Source organism: Natrix helvetica, assembly GCF_964273705.1.
Source record: "Natrix helvetica genome assembly, chromosome: 3".
Classification (NCBI taxonomy): Eukaryota; Metazoa; Chordata; class Lepidosauria; order Squamata; family Natricidae; genus Natrix; species Natrix helvetica.
The window spans coordinates 50275871-50300409 of NC_138549.1; the positions used below are offsets into that span (position 1 = coordinate 50275871).

The following is a 24539-nucleotide window of genomic DNA, read 5'->3' on the forward strand; positions in this document are numbered from 1 at the left end:
CCTTCCTGCTTTCTTTCTTGTCTCTCTCTCCCCCATTTACTTCCTTCCTTCCTTCCTTTCTTGTGTCTCCCCCTCCCTCTTTCCTTCCTTCCATTCTTTCTTTCTTTCTTTCTTTCTTTCTTTCTTTCTTTCTTTCTTTCTTTCTTGTCTCTCTCTCTCTCTCTTTCTTTCCTTCCTTCCTTCCTTCCTTCCTTCCTTCCTTCTTTCTTTCTTTCTTTTTAAAAGAATTTTTTTATTTTTCATTTTCAAAACAAACACAACACATAAAATCTTCTTTTTTTGCATACTGTAGAAAGTGTATCAGTTGGTTACAAAAAGCTTTCATGCATCTCTTCCACAGTCATCAAATATAATTTATATAATTCGTATTTTAACTCAAAAATTTATACATATTTCCATTATCATACCTCCATTTTCATTTGACTATAATTGTTTAAACATCCTTCATCATAAAATATACCAAGATTTAATACATAAACACATACTGGCATTTCATTTACTATTTCTAAGATCCTCCAATAACACTGAATCTTTATGTCCTATTCTAGTTAAATATTCATAATATTCAATAACAAAATTTTCTAATCCTTCTTTCCAAATCATTATTTGCAATTTACATTCAATTTCCTTATGTTGTACCCATGCCTATATATACCTTATTATCATTATCCCTACTTTATTTAACTATATCCTGTATCATAACATTTTCCCCCTAATATTCAAAACTTAACTATATCTAACTTAGTTCTTTTTTTAAAAATTAATCTTTATATAAAATCCAAGAGGGTTTCTGATCTTCCTTTCATGGCTCCATTCAATATTCATATCCCATTATTACTTATCATGACACTACACATTGTATACATTATTATCATTATTATCATTATCAGTTATTTGTTTATCTATATCTATTATCACTACATTTCACTAGGTTTAGCTAGTTTTAAGTTATACTCTTCCATCTATCAACCTGTATCTTTTTTCAGTAACAAAACAGTCTCATATCTTCTGCCTTTTGTGGTGTCAGTCCTCTAATCATCTCCTTAATCAATTTTGTATGGACTCCTCTTAGCAACTCTTTGCTTATAAAATCTCTCATGTAATTTCGATGCCCTTCTTCTGTTTCCTTAATCCGCTTATATTTAATTGTCAGTGGTGTTATCAATGATATTGCTAATAAAGTTTCTCTCTTTAAATCCATAAATTCTTTTATTTCTTCTTCTTCTGTATCTTGTCATCTGAAGTAAGTTTCTCCTCCATTTAATTCCTCTTTCAATAGTCCACTCTTTCCATTTTCAGAGACAAACCAATCACCATAAATATCAGGAGTTTTAGTTTCTTTATATTCATTTTCCTCTTCGTTTTTTTGAATTTTAACTGCCACTTTATCCATTTGATAAGCTTCTTTAACTTCTCCGTCATATTTTGCTGCTAATCGTACTAAATCATCCAACTTCTTCTCAATCCTCTCACATGTATTTGATAATTTCTGTATTTCTGAGAATATCTTTTGCAGACTTAAAGCCTCTTTCTCCTGTTGAGATTGTGCCAGTGTTTTCAACTAATAAACACTGCTATTTAAGAACATCTGTGTGCTTTTCTTATCGCTCTCTGTAAACAAGCAATAAGACCTTGAAATGCCGAGCCGAGATAATCAGTGAGAGAAAGTAGTGTTTCGTTTCCAATACACAAAGTTTCTAAGCAGTGCTGTTGTTACAATGTTGCAAAGTTTTAAAATGTCTTTTTTGTATTTCAAATTGAAAAGAAAGTCCAATTCTTAAATGAGTTAGAAAAACACCCACAGTAATGAAAGAGGAGGATTTTGAACTATATGTTACAGAGAGTAATAAAAAAGAAAAAAGAAAATAGAAGAAGGCTTAGTCCATTCGTTTTAATTATTATTATTATTATTATTATTATTATTATTATTATTATTATTATTATTATTATTATTATTATTATTACTTCTTAGCCGCACCCTCTCCCGAAGGACTCGGGGCGGCGTACAATAAAAACATAAAAATACAAGTATGGACAAACATACATATAATATAGACGTATACAAAGACGTATACAAAGAGGAGGTGGACAAATGGATGGAAACAATTAAAATCACAATAATTAAAATCCCCTAAATAAATTAAATAAAAATAATAATAAAAAAAATTACAAAAATAAAAAACCCGTCAGGAGCGTTATGAAGTTATGGTTGAGCCAGGCCAGGTACTTGAAATAGGTGGGTCTTGAGCTTTACACGGAAGGAGCGGAGGTCAGAGGTAGTCCTAATATCCGGAGGGAGGTCATTCCACAGGGCTGGGCCCGCCACAGAGAAAGCTCTACTCCTAGGCGCCGCCCCTCGGCACTGTCTGGTGGACGGCACCTGGAGGAGTCCCTCTCTGTGCGAGCGAATTGGTCGCAGGGATGTATGGGGCAAGATACGATCCCGTAAGTAACTAGGTCCTGAGCCATGGAGCGCTTTAAAGATCGTTATCAAAACCTTGAAACGCACCCGATAGACCACAGGAAGCCAGTGCAGCTCGCGCAGGAAAGGTGTCACATGGGAGTACCTGGAACTCCCCATAATTACCCGCGCGGCCGCATTCTGGACCAACTGTAGCCTCCGGGTGCATTTCAAGGGAAGCCCCATGTAGAGAGTGTTAACAGTAGTCCAGGCGAGACGTCACCAGCGCATGAGTGACTGTGCGTAAGGCGTCCCGGTCCAGTAGGGGGCGCAATTGGCGCACCAGGCGAACCTGGTGGAACGCCCCCCTTGCCACGGCTGTCACATGGTCATCCATGGACAGCCGGGCATCCAGGAGGACGGCCAAATTGCGCGCCCGCTCCACGGGGGCAAGTTGAACGCCCCCGATGGCCAAAGATGGCATTAATTGGCTGAACCGGGGAGCCGGTACCCACAGCCACTCCGTCTTGGAGGGGTTGAGCTTGAGTCGGTTGTCATCCATCCAGACCCGTACGGCTTCCACACACCGGGACATCACTTCGACGGCCTCGTTGGGGTGGTTCGGGGTAGAAATGTACAGCTGAGTATCATCAGCGTACAGATGAAATCCCACCCCAAAACCACGGATGATCTCACCCAACGGCTTCATATATGTGTTGAACAGGAGTGGCAAGAGGACCGACCCCTGTGGCACCCCACAAGTAAGGGGGCTTAGGGTCGACCTCTGCTCTCCTGCCAACACACGTTGCGTCCGACCGGAAAGGTAGGAGCCGAACCACCGCAAAACGGTGCCCCGGACCCCCAACCCCTACAGTCGGCGCAACAGGATACCATGGTCGATGGTATCAAAAGCCACCGAGAGGTCTAATAGGACCAGGATAGAGGAACAACCCCTTTCTCTGGCCCTCCAGAGATCATCTACCAACGCGACCAAGACCGTCTCCGTGCTGTGCCCGGGACGGAAGCCGGACTGGCGCGGATCTAGATAATCATCTTCCTCCAGATGTCGTGGAAACTGGTAAGCCACCACACTCTCTACAACCTTCGCCAAGAAGGGAAGGTTGGAGACAGGACGATAATTGGCCATCTCCATAGGGTCCAGGGAAGGCTTCTTGAGCAAGGGTCTCACCACCGCCTCTTTCAAAGAGGCCGGGAGAGACCCCTCACTCAACGAAGCGTTCACTAGGCCCAGGAGCCAGTCACGTGTAACCTCCCAGGATGCCAGTACAAGCCAGGAGGGGCACGGGTCCAATAAACATGTGGTGGGTCGCAGTCGTCCACGCATTCTGTCCAAATCCTCAATGGCAACCAAGTCAAACTCCTCCCAGATCGGAGTCTCAAGACTCGCCACGGACGTCTCCATTGGACCACTGACAGGGACCCAATCCTTCCGGATTTGAGCGATTTTATCCTGCAGATATTTCCCAAACTCCTCTGCCCTACCCTGTAAAGGGGCCTCCCGCGGCCTCTGAAACAAGAGGGAGCGGGACACCCGAAACAGGGCGGCAGGGCGGTTCTCTGCGGATGCAATGAGAGCGGCACAATATTGACGTTTGGCCGCTCAATGCCACAAGGTACGTCCTTAAATGGGCTCGTGCCTGTGTTCGGTCAAATTCGGAACGGGAGGATCTCCAACGACTCTCTAGGCATCTCTTGCGGCGTTTCATCACCCTTAGCTCCTCGGTAAACCAAGGGGCCAGGGTGGATCGTTGCCGCCAGAGAGGCCGCAAAGGCGCCACCCGGTTCAAGGCCCCGGTAGTTGCATTATTCCATGCGACCACCAGGTCTTCTACCCGGGGGCGGGTCAGGGTTGCAGGAGGTGGCCCAAGCTCCATCTGGAACCTATCTGGTTCCATCAGGTGCCTGGGGCGGAACCATCTAGTGTTTTCTGGTTCCGCCTCCCCCAGCGGGGGGTAGCACCAGGGAAGTCGAGTCGGAGGAGTGAGTGATCTGACCATGACAGGGGAGTGATGGTTAAGTCCCCTCCTCCCAGATCACTCAACCACTGGCCAGAGACAAAAACAAGGCCCAGGGTGTGTCCTCCCTCGTGTGTCGGGCCCTGAATCAATTGAGTCAGGTCCATGGCTGTCATGGAAGGCATGAACTCCCGAACCCCCTCGGATGCTTCTCCCACCGATGGCAGGTTAAAATCCCCCATCACTAAGAGTTTGGGGGTCTCAACCGCCACCGATGCGATCAGCTCGAGTTCAGGCAGGGCCGCTGATGTAAAGCGAGGAGCCAGGTATACTATCAGCAGGCCCAACTGTCTCCCAGGGCCCCATTTCACAACAAGGGATTCACACCCGGACGTCTGTGGCACAGTGGACTCCCTTGGCTCTAAATCCTCCCGGATAATCGCTGCTACCCCACCACCCCTTCCCTGGGCCCGGGGCTGGTGAAATGCTCGGTAGCCTGGTGGGCACATTTCCACGAGGGGTAAACCTCCCTCGTGGCCCAACCAGGTCTCCGTTATTCCCGCGAGGTCCGGCTCCCCCTCCAAAATTAGATCGTGGATGAGGGGGGCCTTATTAACGACGGACCTCGCATTGCATAGCAACAGCCTCAGGCCCTGGGTCTGCAGCTCCTGACCACCTAGAACGCGGGTACAAGCGACCGGGTATAACCAGCACCCACGGTCTCCCAACCGACTATGAGTTCTTAATCTGTCCTCGTATCTGCCCCTCCCTACGACCGTTGAAATCAGCGAGCCCTGTAAAGGAACGATATTCTCCCCCTCCTCCTCCCTTCCGCTCCTTCTGCTCGCGACCACACCTAAAGACCTGGCTCTCTCATCGCTCCTGACCTGACCCACCGGCCCCCCAACCCCTGAACCCCTACCCCTAAAAGTTTTTAAAAAACAATTAACTAAAAAACCCCTAAGTCTCTGCTTCCTCCACCTCTCGAGATTAATAAATCCGTCATCAAGGTGGGCCCTTGAAAGGGCGGAGGGCCACACCTGCGAGAGGGGGGACTCCCGCAGTAGGATCAGGTCTGACTTTAAATACATAGAATGTTAAAAAAATTTGTCAGGGGCCTAGGATAGTGCTGAGGATGTTCCGGGCAAGATGCTATAGTCCAGTGTAATTAGAAAAGCAGTGTGAAAGAGAATAGTCCAGTCCTAGATGGGGGAGGTGGTAGGCTGGTCGGATAACAGTCGAAAAGTGGGGGCTAGTGGATGGTAAATGGTGGATGGCGAGGGGTAGTTGGACTATTGTTGGTAATGGGCAAGGGGCAGATGGTTAGTCAAACAATAAGTCATAGAAGATAGGGAGGAATCCTTCAGGGCACACGCAAATAGTAAACAGGGGCAGTTGTTGATAGATAGTCAGCAGGGGGGGTAGGTGGGTACAATCAGGGAGGCAGCTGGCAGGTCTAACCTAAATTCCGTGCGTGAAGATAACATTCAAAAGAAAAAAGATAACTCCCTGTCAAAAACCATTCCAAATTTAATTCCGTCTCTTATTTCTTCTGTTCTCCAATTTGAATTTTTTTTAAGTTTTTTATAGGCAGTCACTCTTAAAACAGTAAAATTTCCTCACCAGCTGGAAACACTTTCTCTTTCCATATCCTTCCGTTTTGGAGTCGCCCTGACTTCGTCAGCCTCTGGCTGGATTTTTTGTCATCGGCTTGAAGACTTTCTCTTGGATCGATCAGGGATTTTGCGATGTCCCTGAGATCACCAAGACATATTCTTCCCGTTCACTGTCTCTGCGGGACAGTTTATGTTCATTTGGACCATTCAGTGGCAAAAGTGTCGACTGCGATCTCAGAGCATTGAGTATCATCATGACTTCGACTCCTCCTCTCCGCCATGCTTCTTCTTTTGGGGTCAGTGGAGGATCGGCTGTGGGAGCCTGGCAGAAAAGCATGCAGAGCCTGTCTCCCTGGGGCTTTTCCTTTGGCTGGCAGGAGGAGGAGAGAGAAGCCGCTTCAATCACTCTCTTCCAGAAGCCCTGCTGGGACCGAAAAGGTGCCTTTTTGGCCAGAAAGGGATCAGCTATGGACATGGAAACACAGGGTCTTTTCAAGTGCGTAAGCTGAGCAGAAGGAATGGCCTTTCCCCAAAGATGGTCTCACCCACTCCAGACCAATTTGTGTAAGACAGGCAGGCGGGTGGGCGCATGACTCTGCCCGGGAAAATGTAGAATGTGCAGAATCAGCTCTGCCTGAAGGTGAGAAGGCTTGGAACTCCCTCCTGCGCGCCCACCAGCCAAAACTTCCTGGGAGGCTTCTGCTGGCGGGCGAGCAGGGGGGGGGGGCTCCAAGCCTTCTCGCCTTCAGGCAGAGCTGATTCTGCACCTTCTACGTTTTCCCGGGCAGAGTCATGCACCCACCAGCCTGCCTGTCTTGTCTTACATAAGTTGGCCAGCTGAAGCCTCCGGCCTTCCCTGAGCAGCCGGCAGATGCAGGAGGCACAAAGGGGAGGCAGGTGGGCCACGGCTCGAGGCCCGATTTGCACCGCAGAGACAAAATGCCAGCCTTTGGGTTGCAAAGGTGAGAGGCGCTCGCCCACCTTTTCTCGGCTTTGCGTGGGGGCGCCTGCTGAGCCAAACAATTAAGCATGAATGGCTGGGCTCCTCCTTCTCCCTTTCCATTCTGTATTGGCCGTGGGTGTGAGGGAGTCGCTGTGGGCAGACTCGAACTTTGCTCTCAAGGAAGGAGGCAGAGTTGAGGCCGGGGGCTCGCTTTCCTGCCTCCTCCCTCTGAGAGTTGGGGGCAGCAGGTTGCTGTCCCTTGCAGGTGCCCAGGGCAGCCTCAACCCCCACCTCCCCGCCACCTCCAGGTTTCCGCAACCTCCCCGCCAGCCCACCAACCTGGAGACACTCCCACTTCTGTTGGCGGCCGCTCCTTCATGTCCTGTTGCCGGCTGCAGTTGGGCTTTTGGTGGACCCACTTTCTCCTGGTGCCCCTTCCTGACTGGGACACACTCCAGGACAGCCCCGCCACCCTGGCCACGTGGCCTTTATAAACGGAAATTGACCAACTTCTTTCAAACTTCCAATTTCAATGAGAATTTTTCTAAAACTTCTTAAATTCTCATTGAAGTGGAAAGTTTAAAAGAAGATGGTTAATTTCTGTTTATAAATCGGCGGCTGGCCAAGAAAGCATCCCAGGAGCTGAGCTTTATCAATCCTGATAAAATTGGAAAAAAATATTTTGAGGAACTTAACAAAATAATGCATACATATATTTGGCAAGTGAAAAAAGCCAGAATTAGCTTTAAATTGTTGCAAGATTCAAGAAGTAGAGGAGGTTTTGAGTTACCAAATTGTATTACCAGGCCACTGTATTAACATAGATGAAAGAATGGATTGTATTGAGGCATACAATATTATTGACTTGGAAGGACATGATCTGCACCTGGGTTGGCATGCTTTTTGTGGAAAGGGAAAAATAAGATACATGGTTACTTTCAAAGTCATTACATGAAATGCATTAATATTAGTGTCGGAGAAAATTAAAGAGCAACATTATTTGAGGATACCAGTTTGACTTTCAACAATGGAAGCAATGATTCACCCAAATGTTATTAACATGGGAAATATTGTTAGATATAAAAATATCTTGAAAGAAAAGGGGGAACTCAATACTAAACAAGAATTCAGTGATCAAGGGATCATTATGGCATGGTATTCAAAAGTGCAGATACATTCTAGATATGAGAAAGATGCTAAATTATATGGTTTTTATAAAGAATTAACAGAATTAGATAAGACACTAACAGGAACAGAAGAACGATTGATAAAGAAATTGTATAGCTACCTACTGGGCATAAAACTGGAAGATGAACAATAGCATGGGCAAAAAATTTGGTCACATAATAGAACTAGACAAATGGCAGAAACTGTGGGATAGGAATTACAAATTAACGATGTCAACCGCATATAAAGAAAATTTGTATAAGATGTTTTATAGATGGCACTGGCGAGGTTGGCAAAGATATTTAATGATAAGTCAGCTAAATTTTGGAAGTGCCACCAGATACCTGGGTCTTATTATCATATGTGGTGGACATGTGTAGCAGCAAAAAAATATTGGACAAAAATACATACATGGTTGGAAAAGATGATAAAACAGCACACTGATTTAAAACCAAAAATATTTCTGTTGGGGATTTTACCTGAAACTTTTAGTAAAGAGAACACATATTTAATTATTCATGTATTAACCACAGCTAGAATTGTATTTGCACAACATTGGAAAAGTGAAGAGATCCCTACTGATGAGAAGGTGATTAGGAAACTATTAGAATGTGCAGAAAAGAACAGATTAACTGGCAATTAAGGAGAAAGAACAAACTGAATATTATATGACATGGAAATTATTTTATCAATGGTTAGAGAATAAAAATGGAAGTTGGAAATAAAAGGAGATTAAAGAAGAGTAGAAAATATGTTAAGATAGAGATATAAACAATATGATAATTGTTAGTATTATGATGATGATTATTATGCTTAATGTTACTTTTTTAAATCAGAAGATAGGTTAAGAGAAAAAAACAAGCAGGTTCACTATGTTAAACGGTTTAATATACTATAATTCTAAGATTAGAGAATTAATTTCAATGTGAATAATGTTGTAAATTTTGATGGTTATTACACAGAGATATTTGTACCCAGATGATGCACTGTTTGAGGAAAGATGGAATGTTCATATTTAAATAAATAAATAAAAACATTTTAAAAATAGTTTTGTGATGCCTGTATTCATTTTGTATGTAATTAGTTCATATATTAGTTTAATTCATGTTGTATATTAGCTTAGTTCATATTTTTCATTTATTTTATTACACCCACACACCCACACAAAATCCTTTATTTAGTAAACCAACTAAATATGTGAGGAGTTGTAGATAATGTACTATGGTTATTGGGCAAGATAATTCAGAATTATGGCTATCAAGGGAAGGAACTGATATTTCTTATCTCCAAACAATCAATCTATCTCTTTATCTATCTATCTTTCTTTCTTTCTTTCTTTCTTTCCTTCCTTCCTTCCTTCCTTCCTTCCTTCCTTCCTTCCTTCCTTCCTTCCTTCCTTCCTTCCCCCCTCTTATATTATTGAAGTATTAAAAAGTAACCACTTTCCCCTAAATATTTCATTAAATTAAATTAAATTAATTTCAGTTCATCTTATCTTTCTAGGACTGCACAGTACATGAAACAGAGAACAAAATTTTGCATGTGGTAAGTAGCATTTATTGCATCATCATAGATATTAATAGTGAACTCGTTAACTAAATGTTAATCCTTATATAGTCAAACACTGTTGGTTCATCTATACAGCCTACTTACATTCTAGGCTTTATTCTACACAGTTGCTTTACTAAGGGTACTAGGGGTACTTAATTCTGCCCCACATATTGAACCATTATCTAAAAATATAAAACTATATAGATTTCCATGTACCGTGCATTTAAGGGAACAAGGTATATACTATTAGCCATTCTTTCTTGCTAATCTCTCCACTTGGAACCACCAAGACTATACCAGCACTATATCAAAAGTGGATGATGTTCCAAATCCAAGAGAATGTATTATTTTACCATTGCTAAGAAGAATGGGATCCTTCTTGTTTTAACTACCTTTTGGAGCTCTTTTATTTTAAGACTGGTATCAATTGTTTTTCTTTTCTACAGTCGTTCATCTAATGATCTATAAGATGTGTACTTTTATCTATGCATATTATGCTTCCATCATACATTTCTTCACTTTACAGAAAACTCTGTCCTATATCAATTTTTCATTCTACCATTGAACCTAGCTATAGCATTTGGAGATTTATTTAGCTGACATTCAGTCATTCAGTTCCTAGTCATCTCATGGCTGACTATTATGCACTCTACATGTGGCTACCCTTGAAGAGCATTCAGAAGTTACAGCTGGTGCAGAGTGTGGCAGAGAGGTAGTTTGGGGGGTGGGGGGCAAGAATGGCCCTTGTAATACCACTGCTCCGTGAGCTGCAGTCTGCTTCTGGGTGCAATTCAAGATGTGGTGATCACCTTTAAAGCCCTTTATGGCATGGGTCCAGATTACTTGAGGGACTGTCATACTCCATTGGGATTGGCCTGTACAAATCTTGCTGGCTGAGGAGGCGTGCTGTGGGACCCATCAACCCAATTGCTCTAGCTAGTGGGCTCCAGGAGGAGGACTTTCTCTGCTGTTGCTCATGCCCTCTGGAACACTACTATCTTTTTTTCAAAAGATGTTCTCCAAGTCAGCTTGGGGGCCCAGTGGGGGAACAGCGTAATGGAGATCCCACCTCTCCTCTGCTCCACCACAGTCCTCCCCATGTGTCTTTGGTTTTAATATTTGATTTTAACTTTTTTATGTTTTAACTTAGATGTGACAGTAAGCCGCCCAGAGTTACCTTATGGTAAGATAGGTGGCGAATAAATTTTATAAACAAACAAACCAACTATTATGTATTTTTGCAGCAAACTACCATATTTTTCGGAGTATAAGATGCTCTGGAGTATGACACACCTTAGTTTTGGGGGAGGACAATAAGAATTAAAAAAATTCTGCCTCTGCCTACCAGCATCCATGGTATTCAGCTGACAGATGGTAACAATGTCAGCCAATGAATAGGCATAGCAACTAAGTCAGCCAATGAGGGCTATTTGGACTCTGAAATTTGCTGTGTGAGCAACAAGGAAACAGAAAGGACCCTGGCTTAGCCAAGAACTGAAAGTGAAACTCCTTGTGTTTTGCTTGTATTTACTGCTACCTTGAAAAGCCTGCTTTTGGTAATGTATTGTATATTATTATTATTTTGAATCCTGCTGAATCAGGTATTTGTGTGTGCTTTCTGAATGTGATTGCTGCTGCAAATTCTGACCAGCCAGGTCAGCTTCAGCACTTATTGCAGCCTGATTCAGCATAGCTGATTGGCAGGTGAATCAGACTGCCGGAATACCCCCAAACAGCTGTTCCAGGAGGCAGGGATTGCCACAGACCATCGCTGTCTCCATGCCTCACGTTTTTGGCCTCTGGGTGTGGGGAGCTACATTTGCTATATAAGATGCCCCAAATTTTCACCCGCTTTTTTGGGGAAAAGGTGTATCTTATACTCTGAAAAATTTGGTAATTTTATTTCCCTATTTGCTCTTATTGGGGATGTGTGTATAAATGATTCTTTTACATGATTAGGTAAGATGTTAGAAGATCATTAGCATTACAAATTTAACAATATTTTATTAAATAAGATATAATATGTATGGAAAGAATCTGGATTGTATTTGTTATTATGGTTATAGAATAAGTTTGTGTATATATGTGTTCCATTCATAAATTACTGCCTTTTCATGGTGAAGGAGCTTTTGTAGCTCAATGAAGCTATGAGCTATGCCATGCAGGGCTACCCAAGATGGGCAGGTCATAGCAGAGAGCTCTGACAAAACGTGATCCACTGGAGAAGGAAATGGCAACCCACTCCAGTATCTTTGCCATGAAAACCCCATGGACAGTACCAAAAGGCAAAAAGATATGACGCCAGAAGATGAGCCCCTCAGGTCGGAAAGTGTCCCATATGCTACTGGGGAAGAGCAGAGGACTAGTACTGGTAGCGCCAGAAAGAGTGAAACAGCTGGGCCAAAACTGAAAGGACGCTCAGCTGTGGATGTATCTGGTGGTGAAAAGAAAGTCGATGCTGTAAAGATCTATACTCCTTAGGAACATGGAATGTAAGATTCATGAACCAAGGCAAGCTGGATGTGGTCAAACAAGAGATGACAAGACTGAACATTGACATCTTGGGAATCAGCGAACTAAAATGGACAGGAATGGGTGAATTTAATTCAGGTGACCATCAGGTATCAGGCAAGAATTCCTCAGAAGAAATGGATACCCTTCATAGTCAATAAAAGAATAGGAAAAGCAATACTGGGATACAATCTCCAAAATGACAGAATGATCTCAGTTCGAAAGCAAGCAAACCATTCAACATCACAGTAATCCAACTCTATGCCCCAACCACTGGTGCTGAGGAGAATGAATGTGACCAGTTCTATGAAGCCCTATAGCACCTTGTAGAATTAACACCAAAAATGATGTCCTTATCATCATGGGGGATTGGAAAGCTAAATTAGGAAGCCAAAAGATAACCAGAATAACAAGCAAGTTTGGCATTGGAATACAAAATGAAACAAGGCACAGGCTGATAGAATTTTATCAAGAGAATACGATGGCCATAGCAAACACTCTTTTCCAACAACTCTAGAGATGACTCTACGCAAGGACATCACCATGTGCTCTGCAGCCAAAGATGGGGAAGCTTTATACAGTCAGTAAAAATAAGACCAGGAGCTGACTGTGGCTCAGATAATGAGCTTCTCATTGCAAAATTTAGGCTGAAACTAAAGAAGTAGGGAAAAGCACTAGGCCACTCAGGTATGAACTAAATCATATCCCTGGTGAATATACAGTATAGGTAACAAATAGATTTAAGGAATTAGATCTGATAGACAGAGTGCCTGAAGAACTATGGATAGAGGTTCGCAACATTGTACAAGAGGTAACAACTAAAAGCATCCCAAAGAAAAAGAAATGCAAGCAAGCAAAATGGCTGTCTGAGGAAGCTTTGCAAATAGCTGAGGAAAGAACGGAAGCGAAAAGCAAGGGAGAAAACATATTCTTATATACTCTTCTATTCCAAATATTTTTTCAATCATTATCATTTATTTCTTTCAAATTTGATTCCCAAATTAATTTTGAACCTTTTGCCTGCTCTTCTAATTCAGTTAATGTTCTATATATTTTCCCTATTCTTCCTTTCCCTGTATATTCTTCATTCATCTCACATTGTTTTATAATTTCAAATTTTGTTCACTGTATATCTTTGTCCTTGAATCTTTTTTTCACTTTTATCCATTTCTCTAATTGTATTAAATTTAACTAATTTAATTTAATATCTGCTAAAACGTTTTTTTACTTGTGTTATATTCTTTATCTTGTACTTCCAGTCTTCCCAATTATATATCTGATTTTCTTTTAGTTTACTAATCCATTCTTTCAATTCAGTCTTAGGGAATTTCTCCATTTCCACCACTGGTGTTAAAGGAGAGATTCCTGGCATTAGTCAGTATCTCCATTTATTCCATAATTCCATCAAGTTTTTTAAAAAGGGATTTTGTATCCTCCTAACAATTTTAATAGCTTTTTAAAACAACTAAGTTTCTATAGGACTCCCTATTTCCTTTCAACTCTATATCCCTCCATATTAAATCTCTAATTACTACTATAATATCTGGGACCACCTTTAATTGATTACCCAATAATTTCTAATATTTGGAAGACCTAGCACCCCCTTCTTTAATGGCTCATACCAGAATGCTTTACTTATTCTTGCTCTCTTGCCTCCATTACAATACACCTCCAGCAGCCTCTGTATTTGCTTTAATTCTTCATCCGATAATTTAATTGGGATCACCCAAAACAAAAAAATAATTTTTGGTAAAACTTTCATTTTTATCATTGCAATTCTTCCAAAACAGTAGTGGGTTTCAAATTTTTTTACTACTTATCCTGTGGGCCTGGCCTATTCTGTGGGCGTGGCTTAGCAGTCATGTGATTGGATGGGCATGGCCAACTTGATGTCACTCACCAGGAGATGTCATGGATTGGGTAAAATGTGGTGAAGCTCACTTAACAACACTCTTGCTTAGCAACCAAAATTTTGGGCTCAATTGTAGTCATAAGTCAAGGACTATCTCTGCCTTCCTCTGCATGGCAGCCTTGTCCTAGTAAACTCCTTCTCCTTTCTGGCAATTTTCCTCTCTGTTAGAGGCACCAAAACAATCCAGACAATGTAAGGTTTCCTGCTGCAGCAGGGGGTTGGACTAGATGACCTCTGAGTAGCCTTCTAGCCCTAAATTGCTGTTTCTTTCTTTCTTTCTTCCTTCCTTCCTTCCTTCCTTCCTTCCTTCCTTCCTTCCTTCCTTCCTTCTGTGGAAAGCAACCCCCCCCCCCCGCAAATAAAATTCTCCCCGAAAGGCTCATGCCACATGCCTGCCAGATAGATAATGAGATAATGAGCCTATAGAAAGTTTGGCTCCATTCACAAGCAGGGAATGATCCAAACCCTTTTAGAAACACAAAGCCTATATTGCACAAACCCCAAAACTTCAAAAACATAGAACTATGTAAGAATCCTACCTTTTACCCAGTTTGTTGTTCCGTTGACCCAGAAATAAACTGCTGAATGTCACTTTGCAAACTTCCTTTTTCAATTTAAAGCAGGTTTCAATTTAAAGTTTGCAGCATTAAGACTTATGGACTTCAACTCCCAGAATTCCACAGCCAGGCATGCTCAGTTCCGATTTAAAGCGACAGCATTTTTTTCTACTTTGCTGAATCCCGGTTAAAAAGTGAGATTCCTTTCTTTTTATTTTTTTTCTTTCTCCCTTCCCTTCCTTCTCCCCCCCCCTGTCTTTTAGTTTTTAAAAACTCTTTTCCCTTGCCTGAACCGGCAGAGAAAAAAGGCTTTAAAAAAAGCTTCTTTTTTAGGTTCGAGGGCGTGGCCAAGCCACCATTACTACTGGTCCAGTACGGTACGGCAGATTTTCACAACCTCTTCTGGCATACCGGACAGGATTGGGAGGAACCCATCTGTGTTCCAAACCATGATAATTTTACTTTCTCATATTTATCTATTTTATCTTTTATATCTTTTTTTACCTTTTCATAATTTATTTCTTTAACTCTTGAATATTTTTTGGGATGTCAATACCAAAATATTTAATACTATCTGCTATTTTAATTTATATTTCCCTTTCAATATCTCCACTTCTTCTTTACTATGGTTATATAATATCATTTCTGATTTTTCCCAGTTTATTTGTAATCAACTATATTTCCCTAATTCATTCAGATGTAAATATATCCTCTCTATAGTAATTACGGGATTTTGAAATGTTAATAATGTATCATCTGCAAATAAATTTATTTTAGTTTTCTTCTGTACTCCAATCCCTTCAATCAATGAATCTTCCCTAATTGCATTTGCCAAAACCTCCATCAATAATGCAAATAGAACTGGGGATAAAGGGCAACCCTGTCTTGTTCCTCAGCTTAAGGTTACTGTCTCTGTAACACCATCATTGATGGCTATACTCGCTTTATTCTCTGAATATAGTTGATTTATCATATGTCTACATTTTTAACCAAAACTTAACTTTTCTATTAATATCTTTAATGTAGGCCATTCCACACAATGAAAGGCCTTAAATACATCTAATGCTAATATACCTCTGTTTAATTTTTGATTGTTTATATAATAACCTATGTTTAATACCCTTCTTACTAATCTATTTGTCAATATTACTGTAAAAATGTTAGCGTCCTGATTAATAAGTAATATTAGTCTATATGATCCTGTGTTTGTATGATCTTTACCTGGTTTCGCTATCAGTATTATCAAGAATTGCTTCCAGGAACATGGAACACTTTCCCCTTCCATTATTTTATTAAACATTATCTTCATCTTCGGCACCAATAGCCTTTTGAAATTTTTGTAGTATTCTACACCTAATCCATCTAACCTGGGGCTTAACTATCTTCAATTTATAAATAGCTTCCACTATTTCCTTGTCTTCTTTTTGTGATTCCTTTATTTCATTGTTTTCTTGAATTTTACTTTCATTCACATTTATGTCATTTCCCTTATATAGCTTTTCAAATAATTTCTGAAATATCAACAATTTTTCTCTCATCATATTACATCTTTCTCCCTTGGCATTCTTTATTACTCCAATCAGGCTTTTTGCCTTTTTAGCCAACATTCTAGCATTTTTATTACTGTTTTCATAAAATTCCCCATTTAAGTATATTAGATTTCTCTGAACCTGTTCTATCACAATATTTTGCAACCTCGCACTACTGCTTTAATTGCATCCCATATTGCACCTGTATTGCTACCTCTCTTTACTCCATATTTCTTTTAATTCCCTTTCCATTTTTTCTAAAAGCTCTTTATTTTTTTAAAATTCTCAAATCCATTCTCCATCTACTTGCTTGTTTATAATCATAATCTGTTTCCATATGAATAGTTACCATTGCATGATCAGATATTTTAATCATTTTTATCTCTGCTCTCATTATTTTAGATAATATTTCTGGTGTTATAAATATATAGTCTATTCTCGTAAAATTTTTACTAACAAATATGTATACCTCTTTTGATTACTATGTAGTTCTCTCCAGATCTTTCAATCTATTTCTATTAATAAATTTTCTTAAATCTGTATTATTTTACTTTATTTCAATTTTTGATGGATTGGATTTGTCAATCCTGCTATCCATAACTATATTATAATCACCTGCCATTATCACGTAACCTTTTTTGACTTCTTCTATTTCTTTACATACCCTATTATAAAACTCTCTTTGATTTATGTTAGGTGCATACAAGTTTGCTAAGGTAACCTCTTGTCCAAAAATCAATCCTTGAATTATAAGAAATCTTCCTAAAACATACTTTTTTATAGTCTTTACCATAAATTCATATCTTTTAGCTACAATGATTGCTACCCCTCTTACTTTTGATGTACCAAATGACTTTTCATATACATCAGCCCAGTATAACTCAAGTTCATTCACCCCTTCTTTCTATTGATGAGTTTCTTATAAGAATACAATATCTATTTTCTCTTTGCTAATTGATTTTTCAATTCTTATATTTTTCCCCTAAGCCATGTATATTCTATGTAGCTACCTTCAACAATTTCCCCATCAATTCCTCATATTACATATTCCCCTTAGTCTCCATTTGTGCTAACATAAATTTTACAAAACTAAAACTACACAGTATACATATTACCCCAAAATGTAAATAGCATCTTACCCATCCATAAACATATATAATGTCCCCCTTCTCTTCTTCAGGAGATCTTCCTCCTCTCTGCCGTATAGGGCCTCTGGTGGAGAGAAGAGGAGCCATCCATACATGGACTTCGGTCACCCACTACCTCCCTTAACCATCTCCACTCTATTGCTACACCCAACATATATACGTATATAACTCATATCTCCTAATGTAACTATTACAAATATTTATATACTCTCTACAGCAAACTTGTAACTCCTGTTGCTTCATCCAGCCTCCCTTTCTCCCGTAGATCTTCTCGATCTCCCTTCTTGAGAATTTTGACATCTTGTTCATTTTCTGCATCTGCTCCATGAACTGTTCCTTATTAATGATTACAAGCTCCCTTAATTTCTCCATTGCCTCCTCCTTTGTTTCAACTCTATAAAATATTCCAACATATGGAAATCTCAAAAAAAAAACCTGGATAGCCCCAGCTATAAATAATATTGTTTTTCTTCATAAGTTGACAAAGTTGATGCATCTCTCTCCTCCATTGTAAAGTCTCGCTACATAAGTCTGGAAAAACTTGTATCTGATGACCCCCAAACACTATCATCGAAACACTATATTTTGTAGTTTACGCATCAGTTGTCCTTTTTTTGCGTAAGACCAAAATCTTATCGCAATGTCTCTCGGATATTGTCTTCCTGATCTTTTTGGGCCGACTCTATGTATTGCATCAATATCGTATCTTGTAAAGGAGACATCTGGGAGGATCGAGGTAGCCCAGTCCAATACTCCTTGGATCAACATTGCTTCATTTTCTTCACTTTTTTCCGGATATCTACCTATCTATAAATTTGAATGGCGCTGACGGTCCTGTATCTCAATCAAATCCTTTTTTCACCTGATGCATCATAATCATCTGGCTTTTTAACACCCTATCATGTTCTCCAATCTGAGTCTTCACTTCTATAATATTTTGTGTAATATCCTGACTTTGTTTCACTAAGTCTGTTATTGTTATATCCATATTGTCCATTTTATCATTTATTTGTTTCATATCCTCCTTCATATCCTCCTTCATTTCTCTTAATTCTTGTAAGAGAATATTAAATTTGTCTGATTGAGCCAGTGATTTCTCAGGTGATTTTTTCCTCGCTTCCATTTCTAAATCTTTTTCAACTCGAATCAGGCATAATTCTGAAGGTCTGAGGCCTGCTTTGAGTCTTTTCCAAACACTTTCCACATTTTGGTACATTTTGACATCCGACCCTCCAAAATGAGCTCTTGACCTTTTAAGAATTTTACAGTCTATAGTCCTTAAATGTCACTTCCGCCTTCGTCTTCATCTCATCTTTATCAACTTATCTCCGAGAATGCAATTTAATAAAACTAAATAAATCCAATGGCAGCAGTTAACTTTATTATACACAACTTATCCAATCTGTGTCTTAAAAATATTTAATTTCTCCAAGCCTCGACACTTCAACTGGAAAAAGGGAGTAATGGGCCTTCACACACTAAACACATAAATCAGCTATTTATCTTCTCAGCTGTACTTATTTAAACTCTTTTCAAATTCTTTCTTTCTCGGGCTTCAATTGAAGGTCCTTCTTCTCCCATCCAAAGGCCTCTCAAATCTTTAAACAGATGCTGAGGCTCAAAGCTCCTCCAAAAAAATGTCCAATTCCAAATCAAATACAGTCCAATTTTCAAGAGAAAACCAAGGGAAATAATTCACATTTCATAATCTCTCAAATTTCGTAATCTTTAGATAGGTGTTATCTTTTGTAGAATCATTCCCTGCAATGGTGCAGAGGAGGCAGAAATTCAGCATCTGTTGTCCATTCTGGCAAAGTCACTCCCATCAAGAAGTAACAGTGAGAACTGGACATGGAACCACTGATTGGTTCAAAATTGGGAAAGGAGTCCAGCAATACCGTTGCCCTGCCTATTTAACTTATATGCAGAGCACATCAGAAGAAAGGTGGGGCTAGATGAATCAAAAGTTGGAATTAAGATTGCCGGGAGAAATATCAACAACCTCGGCTTTGCAGATGATACCGCTCTAATGGCAGAAAGTGAAGAGGAACTAAAGAGCCTCTTGATACAGGTGAAGAAGGAGAGTGCAAAAGTTGGCTTGAAACTCAACATTAAGAAAACTAATATCATGGCATCCGGCCCTTTCAATTCCTGGCAAATAAATCGGAAAGAAATGGAGATAGTGACAGATTTTATTTTTCTGGGCTCCAAGATCACCACAGATGAGGAATTCAGCCAAGAAATTAAAAGATGCTTGCTCCTGGGGCAGAAAGCTATGGCAAATCTACACAGCTTACTAAAAAGCAGAGACATCACCCTGCCAACAAAAGTGCATATAGTCAAGGCTATGGTTTTTCCAGTTGCAATGTATGGCTGTGAAAGTTGGACCATAAGAAAGGCTGAGCACCAAAGAATTGAGGTCTTTGAACTATGGTGCTGGAGAAGACTCCTGCGAGTCCCTTGGACTGCAAGGCAATCAAACCGGTCAGTCCTAGAGGAGATCAACCCTGACTGCTCTTTAGAAGGCCAGATCCTGAAGATGAAACTCAAATACTTGGCCACCTAATGAGCAGGAAGGATTCACTGGAGAAGAGCTTAATGCTGGGAAAGATTGGCAAAAGAAGAAAGGGACAACAGAGAATGAGGTGGCTGGATGGAGTTACCAAAGCAGTAGGCATGAGCTTAAATGGACTCGGGGATAGTAGAGGACAGGAAGGCCTGGAGGAACGTTGTTCATGGGGTCATGATGGGTTGGACACGACTTCGCAACTAACAGCAAAAACAATGTATGTGTATTCATCAGCCATATATTTGTTAATCCCAGAAACAGGGAGAAAAATCCTCAATCTCTAAACAGATGTTTCTTTTTGAATTTTTTATTTGCTTGATTATTTATCATAATTGCAATTTTATAAGGGAGTAAAATTGTATCTTTATGCCCAAGGTTTGCTGTGTTAGATTTAAAGTTCCTGGGTTAATATACTTTTTTTTCCCCCTAGTGTAAGACTCTATCTAGTGTCTGTGATCATATAATTTCACTTTCATCTGATCCCCTCGTGTCTCAATCTGCTCACCTGGAAGTGATTCAGCTAGCAAACATCAAGCCAAGTGAAGGGCTGGTAAGATGTACACAGTTAATCAAAACTTCATCCAGGATGGAAGGAATACATTTTCTGAATAAAATGTTTATTTGGCATATCTAGACCCTTTACTGCAAATCTGTATGAAGCAGTCAGATACACCATGGTCAGTATTGCATGTTAACAGTTATTTTATAAAATCCTTAAGAAAATAATATCAATTGAAACTATCTTTAAAGTACTGTAGTGGATTGTATTCTGTAGCTTTCTAGAATTGGTTTTCAAGTTTAAATTACAGAATACTGTAAACTTTATTGGGTCTCTGACTGATAATATATTAATAATAATTTGTAAGTATTCTAATACTTGAAGAAATCATCCTAATTAATTTATGAAAATGCCTTCGATATATATAATGCAGTTACAAGTCTGTGTATCCAAATATATTGATATTATTGATACTGTTTTCCCCAAATATTGTTGCTTTAATTTCCTCACAGTTGTGCTCCGTAAATTTGAACAAAGAATAACACTTTTAATTTTTTTGGATATGTATTTGGTTTTACCTAAAATATTTTAAATCCTGAAATCATTGTTTTCTAAATTTCGCAATATCATTTGCACTCAATCTTACCTTTAATCTGCCTTCTACTGTGCTACTCTATAGTCCCTTGTTCTAAATCTTGTATTTGTCTTAGTGTCATAGTAGCATATTAAAATCATTTTCTATTCCACCATCTGTAATTTATTCCATATGCTATATCATAATTTGATTAAAATGTCTGCATTTTCATAATTTCATTGGATGCTTGTACAGCTTTCCTACTCCAGTCTATCCTTTTAGAAATGCTTTTTATGAGATGACCACATTCTCTTTTTAATTGTAAAGACACCCCCTGCACCTGTTTCTGTCAAAGCTTTTCCTCTTTTTATTTGTTTAGATTTTAAGACTGTTCCTATACAGAAATACTTATTAATGGTTTGGTTGTACTCTATATAGTACAATAAAACCAATTCTTTAAGTACAAAAAAGAAAATATCAGAATGGATTTTCAGATGTTTTGAAATGAGCTCCTATGTCTTTTTTCAAATGAATTTTGTAAATTATTTTGAGTAGTGGTCATTTTGTCTATTTCTTGCTGAAACATAATATTTTGGAATCAAATATTAAGTTGTAACATTAACCTTTTATTAGCCTAGAAATGGAAAATACTTTATGTGATATTTACATAAACTGCATGATGTTAAAGATAATTAGAATGAAAGGATAATAATTCAAATGTTCTTATAATTATTATTGATACTTGGTGGTATTTCTTCCTTAGGAAGTACAAACAAAGGAGCTGTGTAATCAAGCTTCACATAGAGTTTTGTTTTCCCTGAGATTTATGTATCAAATTGCTGTCAAATTGGAAGAGAAATAAGTTACAAAGAAAATGCAATGTAAGGATATAGCGAGGAATATAGATAAAATTTCTTAATATAAGGGAAGAATAACAGTTTCAGAAATGAAGCCAAATGAAATTGCATTATGGTTGATGCAGTGGTGGGTTCCGGATCCCGTTGCAACCAGTACGGTGCAATGGGGCCCGGCGTCCACCAAATGAATGCGGGCAGTGCACGCACAGCGCGCACATGCGTACTTACCACCTGCAATGCTCCGTGATGCCTCCGCGACGCTCCAGCTGCTCGGTGGAGCATCGCACAGGTACCGTATGCTCCGTGCACGTGCACGGAAGCCCCAAAGAGCTCAAATACCAGTAAGGAGCGCAGGTGGGCGGGCCCTCCAGAACACTGTACCAGAACGGTACCCAGTGCTCCCAGCAGGCACCGGTACACCTGTACTGTAACCCACCACTGGGTTGATGTTACACTTGGGCTAAATAATAAATGATAATGGCAAGAAGGAAAGGATAGCAAAGGGAACAAATTGATCAAGCCATTTTAAAAAATCAAATGCAATTTGGTTTCAATTGTATAGTATATTATTCTACTGCAGTAATTCCTACCATTATTATTGTGATATCAATGTAAGGATTAAGGCTTTAAATAGTTCTCAAGGCAGAGATGACCATTGTATAGAGATATAACAACTATTTCATGGCTACCAAGAACTATACCAAGTATCCATTAACAGGTGAGGAAGAAACTATGATTTAAAAACCCCAAGGTTATAAAAAGTCATTGCTTCTTTTTCATGGCAATCAACTCTTGTGTTTGGCTTCATTCTTCTCTGCAATAAAGATTTTAATTTTGCAAAGCCATATCTTCTGTGAAGTCACCCTGAGGAATCATGTTAAGTGGCCAAGTACCAGGAAATATGAAATTTACTGCCAAGTCCAAATTGAAAAACTTGACTATTAGGACTTATTTGTGTACTTGGTTGATATATTAAAATAAATTGGATATTTTTGCTCAATACAACTGGTATTGAATGTGCTATGTGTATTGACTATATATTATGTGTGAATGTTTTAACAATTCATAAGCAGGATACAAAACCTTTTGTATTAGATCTTGGTAAAACTTTTATGAAATAGTCATGGAAGTGTTGGGTGGAGAATCTTTCAAGTTTTCTTATATGTAATCAGTTCATTGAAATGTTTCATCAGCTGGGTAGAGATATAAATATCTGTAAGAGAAGGTTTTGTGTCACTGGTTTTATCATAATATGTTGAGCTTCTGAAAAGAATAATGTTGTTTGGTTAGTTGATAAAGCAGGTGCTTACTGATGCAATGAATTGCCTGTTCACTCTCATATGTGTGAAATAATAGGGACTGCAATGTTTCAAAGGCAATTTAATTTTTATATACTTCAGCTGAGCCACTGATGGGCAATCTTTCCATCAGGACATACATGCCAGATTCATTGCATATGCGTGAATGCCTGTAAAGACACATACACTTTGTTTTGACACATTATATGTCTTAAGTTTTGGGGTGTGCCTTTTAAAAAGTTGTGTTAAGTGTCATATTCTAATTTATTTTAAGTTGAAGGACATATTTTTTTTTACTTTTTAAAATCATTGTAATACATTTTAATAATTAACTATGTTAAATATTTTATATCAATCTGAAGCATACCTTTAAAATGCTTAAAAGATTATTTTCATTATTTTACTAGTAAAATCAATTGTTAGAGAAGTTATACAATTAAGTTGAATTTTCATAACACTAAATATGTTGTTTTGACAAGCAGTAACTAAACAAAGAATTTTGTAGGATCAGGCAGAGAAATAGGCATATAAATATCATGAGTAATTATGGTTTAAATCTTCCTCGGTATGAATGTGAGGTGAGATGGGACTTTGAATATCCTAGATAGTGATTTTTCTCTGATCTTTAACCCTTTGGCCCACAGATGGTGCCTTCCAAAGTTAGAAAAATTAGTCATAGGAGCTCTTTTTTGTGTGTATGTGTGTTGATATGGGCATGTATTGGGGTGCGTGTGTGTGTTTATATTTTCTTGCATTATTAAAAAAAATAGCTGTCAAGTTACAAAACCCTTGCATCCCTTTACAAAAAAAACAACAACCCAGGGGTGTTCCAACTTGACAGCTTTAAGACTTGTGGACTTCAACTCCCAGAATTCCTCCTTCGCTTGCTCAGCTGCTATCACCAGGGTGCTGCCAGAACAAGCAAGGTCTTGGGAGGGACCTTCCCTCCCCCTCCAAAGAGCCATGCCGGGAGAGAGGAAGCGGGCTGGTTTGAATGCTGGTGAGTGGGGTGTTTAGTTGCCAGTGAGTGCCTCCTTCAATTGTTTGGGCAGGCAGAGAAAGAAAGGAGGCACGCTATAGCCGAGAGCGAAGGAGCTTTCTCGCACACCTCCTTTCTTTCTCCACCTGCTTCATTCACTCGTTCGGGCAGGCGAAGAAAGGAAGGAGTTGCGCGATATCCAGTTTGAATACAAATCTCCTTTCTTTCTCCACCTGCCTCCACTCATTTGGACAGGCAGAGAAAGAAAGGAGGCAAGCGATAAAGCACCCCTGCCACCAAGGGTGAAGGGGAGCACCTTCACCCTCAGCTATCATGCGCCTCCTTTCTTCTCTGCCTGCCCGAACGAGTGAAGTAAGCCACTAAATTGCCTGCTTGCCTGCGTTCAAACCAGCCTGCCTCTTCTCTCCCAGCATGGGCTTTCTGGAGGGGGA

General features: G+C 39.7%; 1 protein-coding gene across 6 annotated transcripts in view; it reads left to right on the forward strand.

Annotated features, from left to right (window-relative positions):
- CNKSR2 (connector enhancer of kinase suppressor of Ras 2) overlaps positions 1–24539 on the forward strand; it is a 318427-nt gene that overhangs the window by 109005 nt on the left and 184883 nt on the right. For all 6 annotated transcript variants that reach the window (XM_081947981.1, XM_081947982.1, XM_081947978.1 and 3 more), the window contains exons 5-6: positions 9607–9648; positions 20311–20430. In XM_081947981.1, the coding sequence (XP_081804107.1) occupies positions 9607–9648; positions 20311–20430 (162 nt within the window). The remainder of the gene's footprint in view (positions 1–9606; positions 9649–20310; positions 20431–24539) is intronic.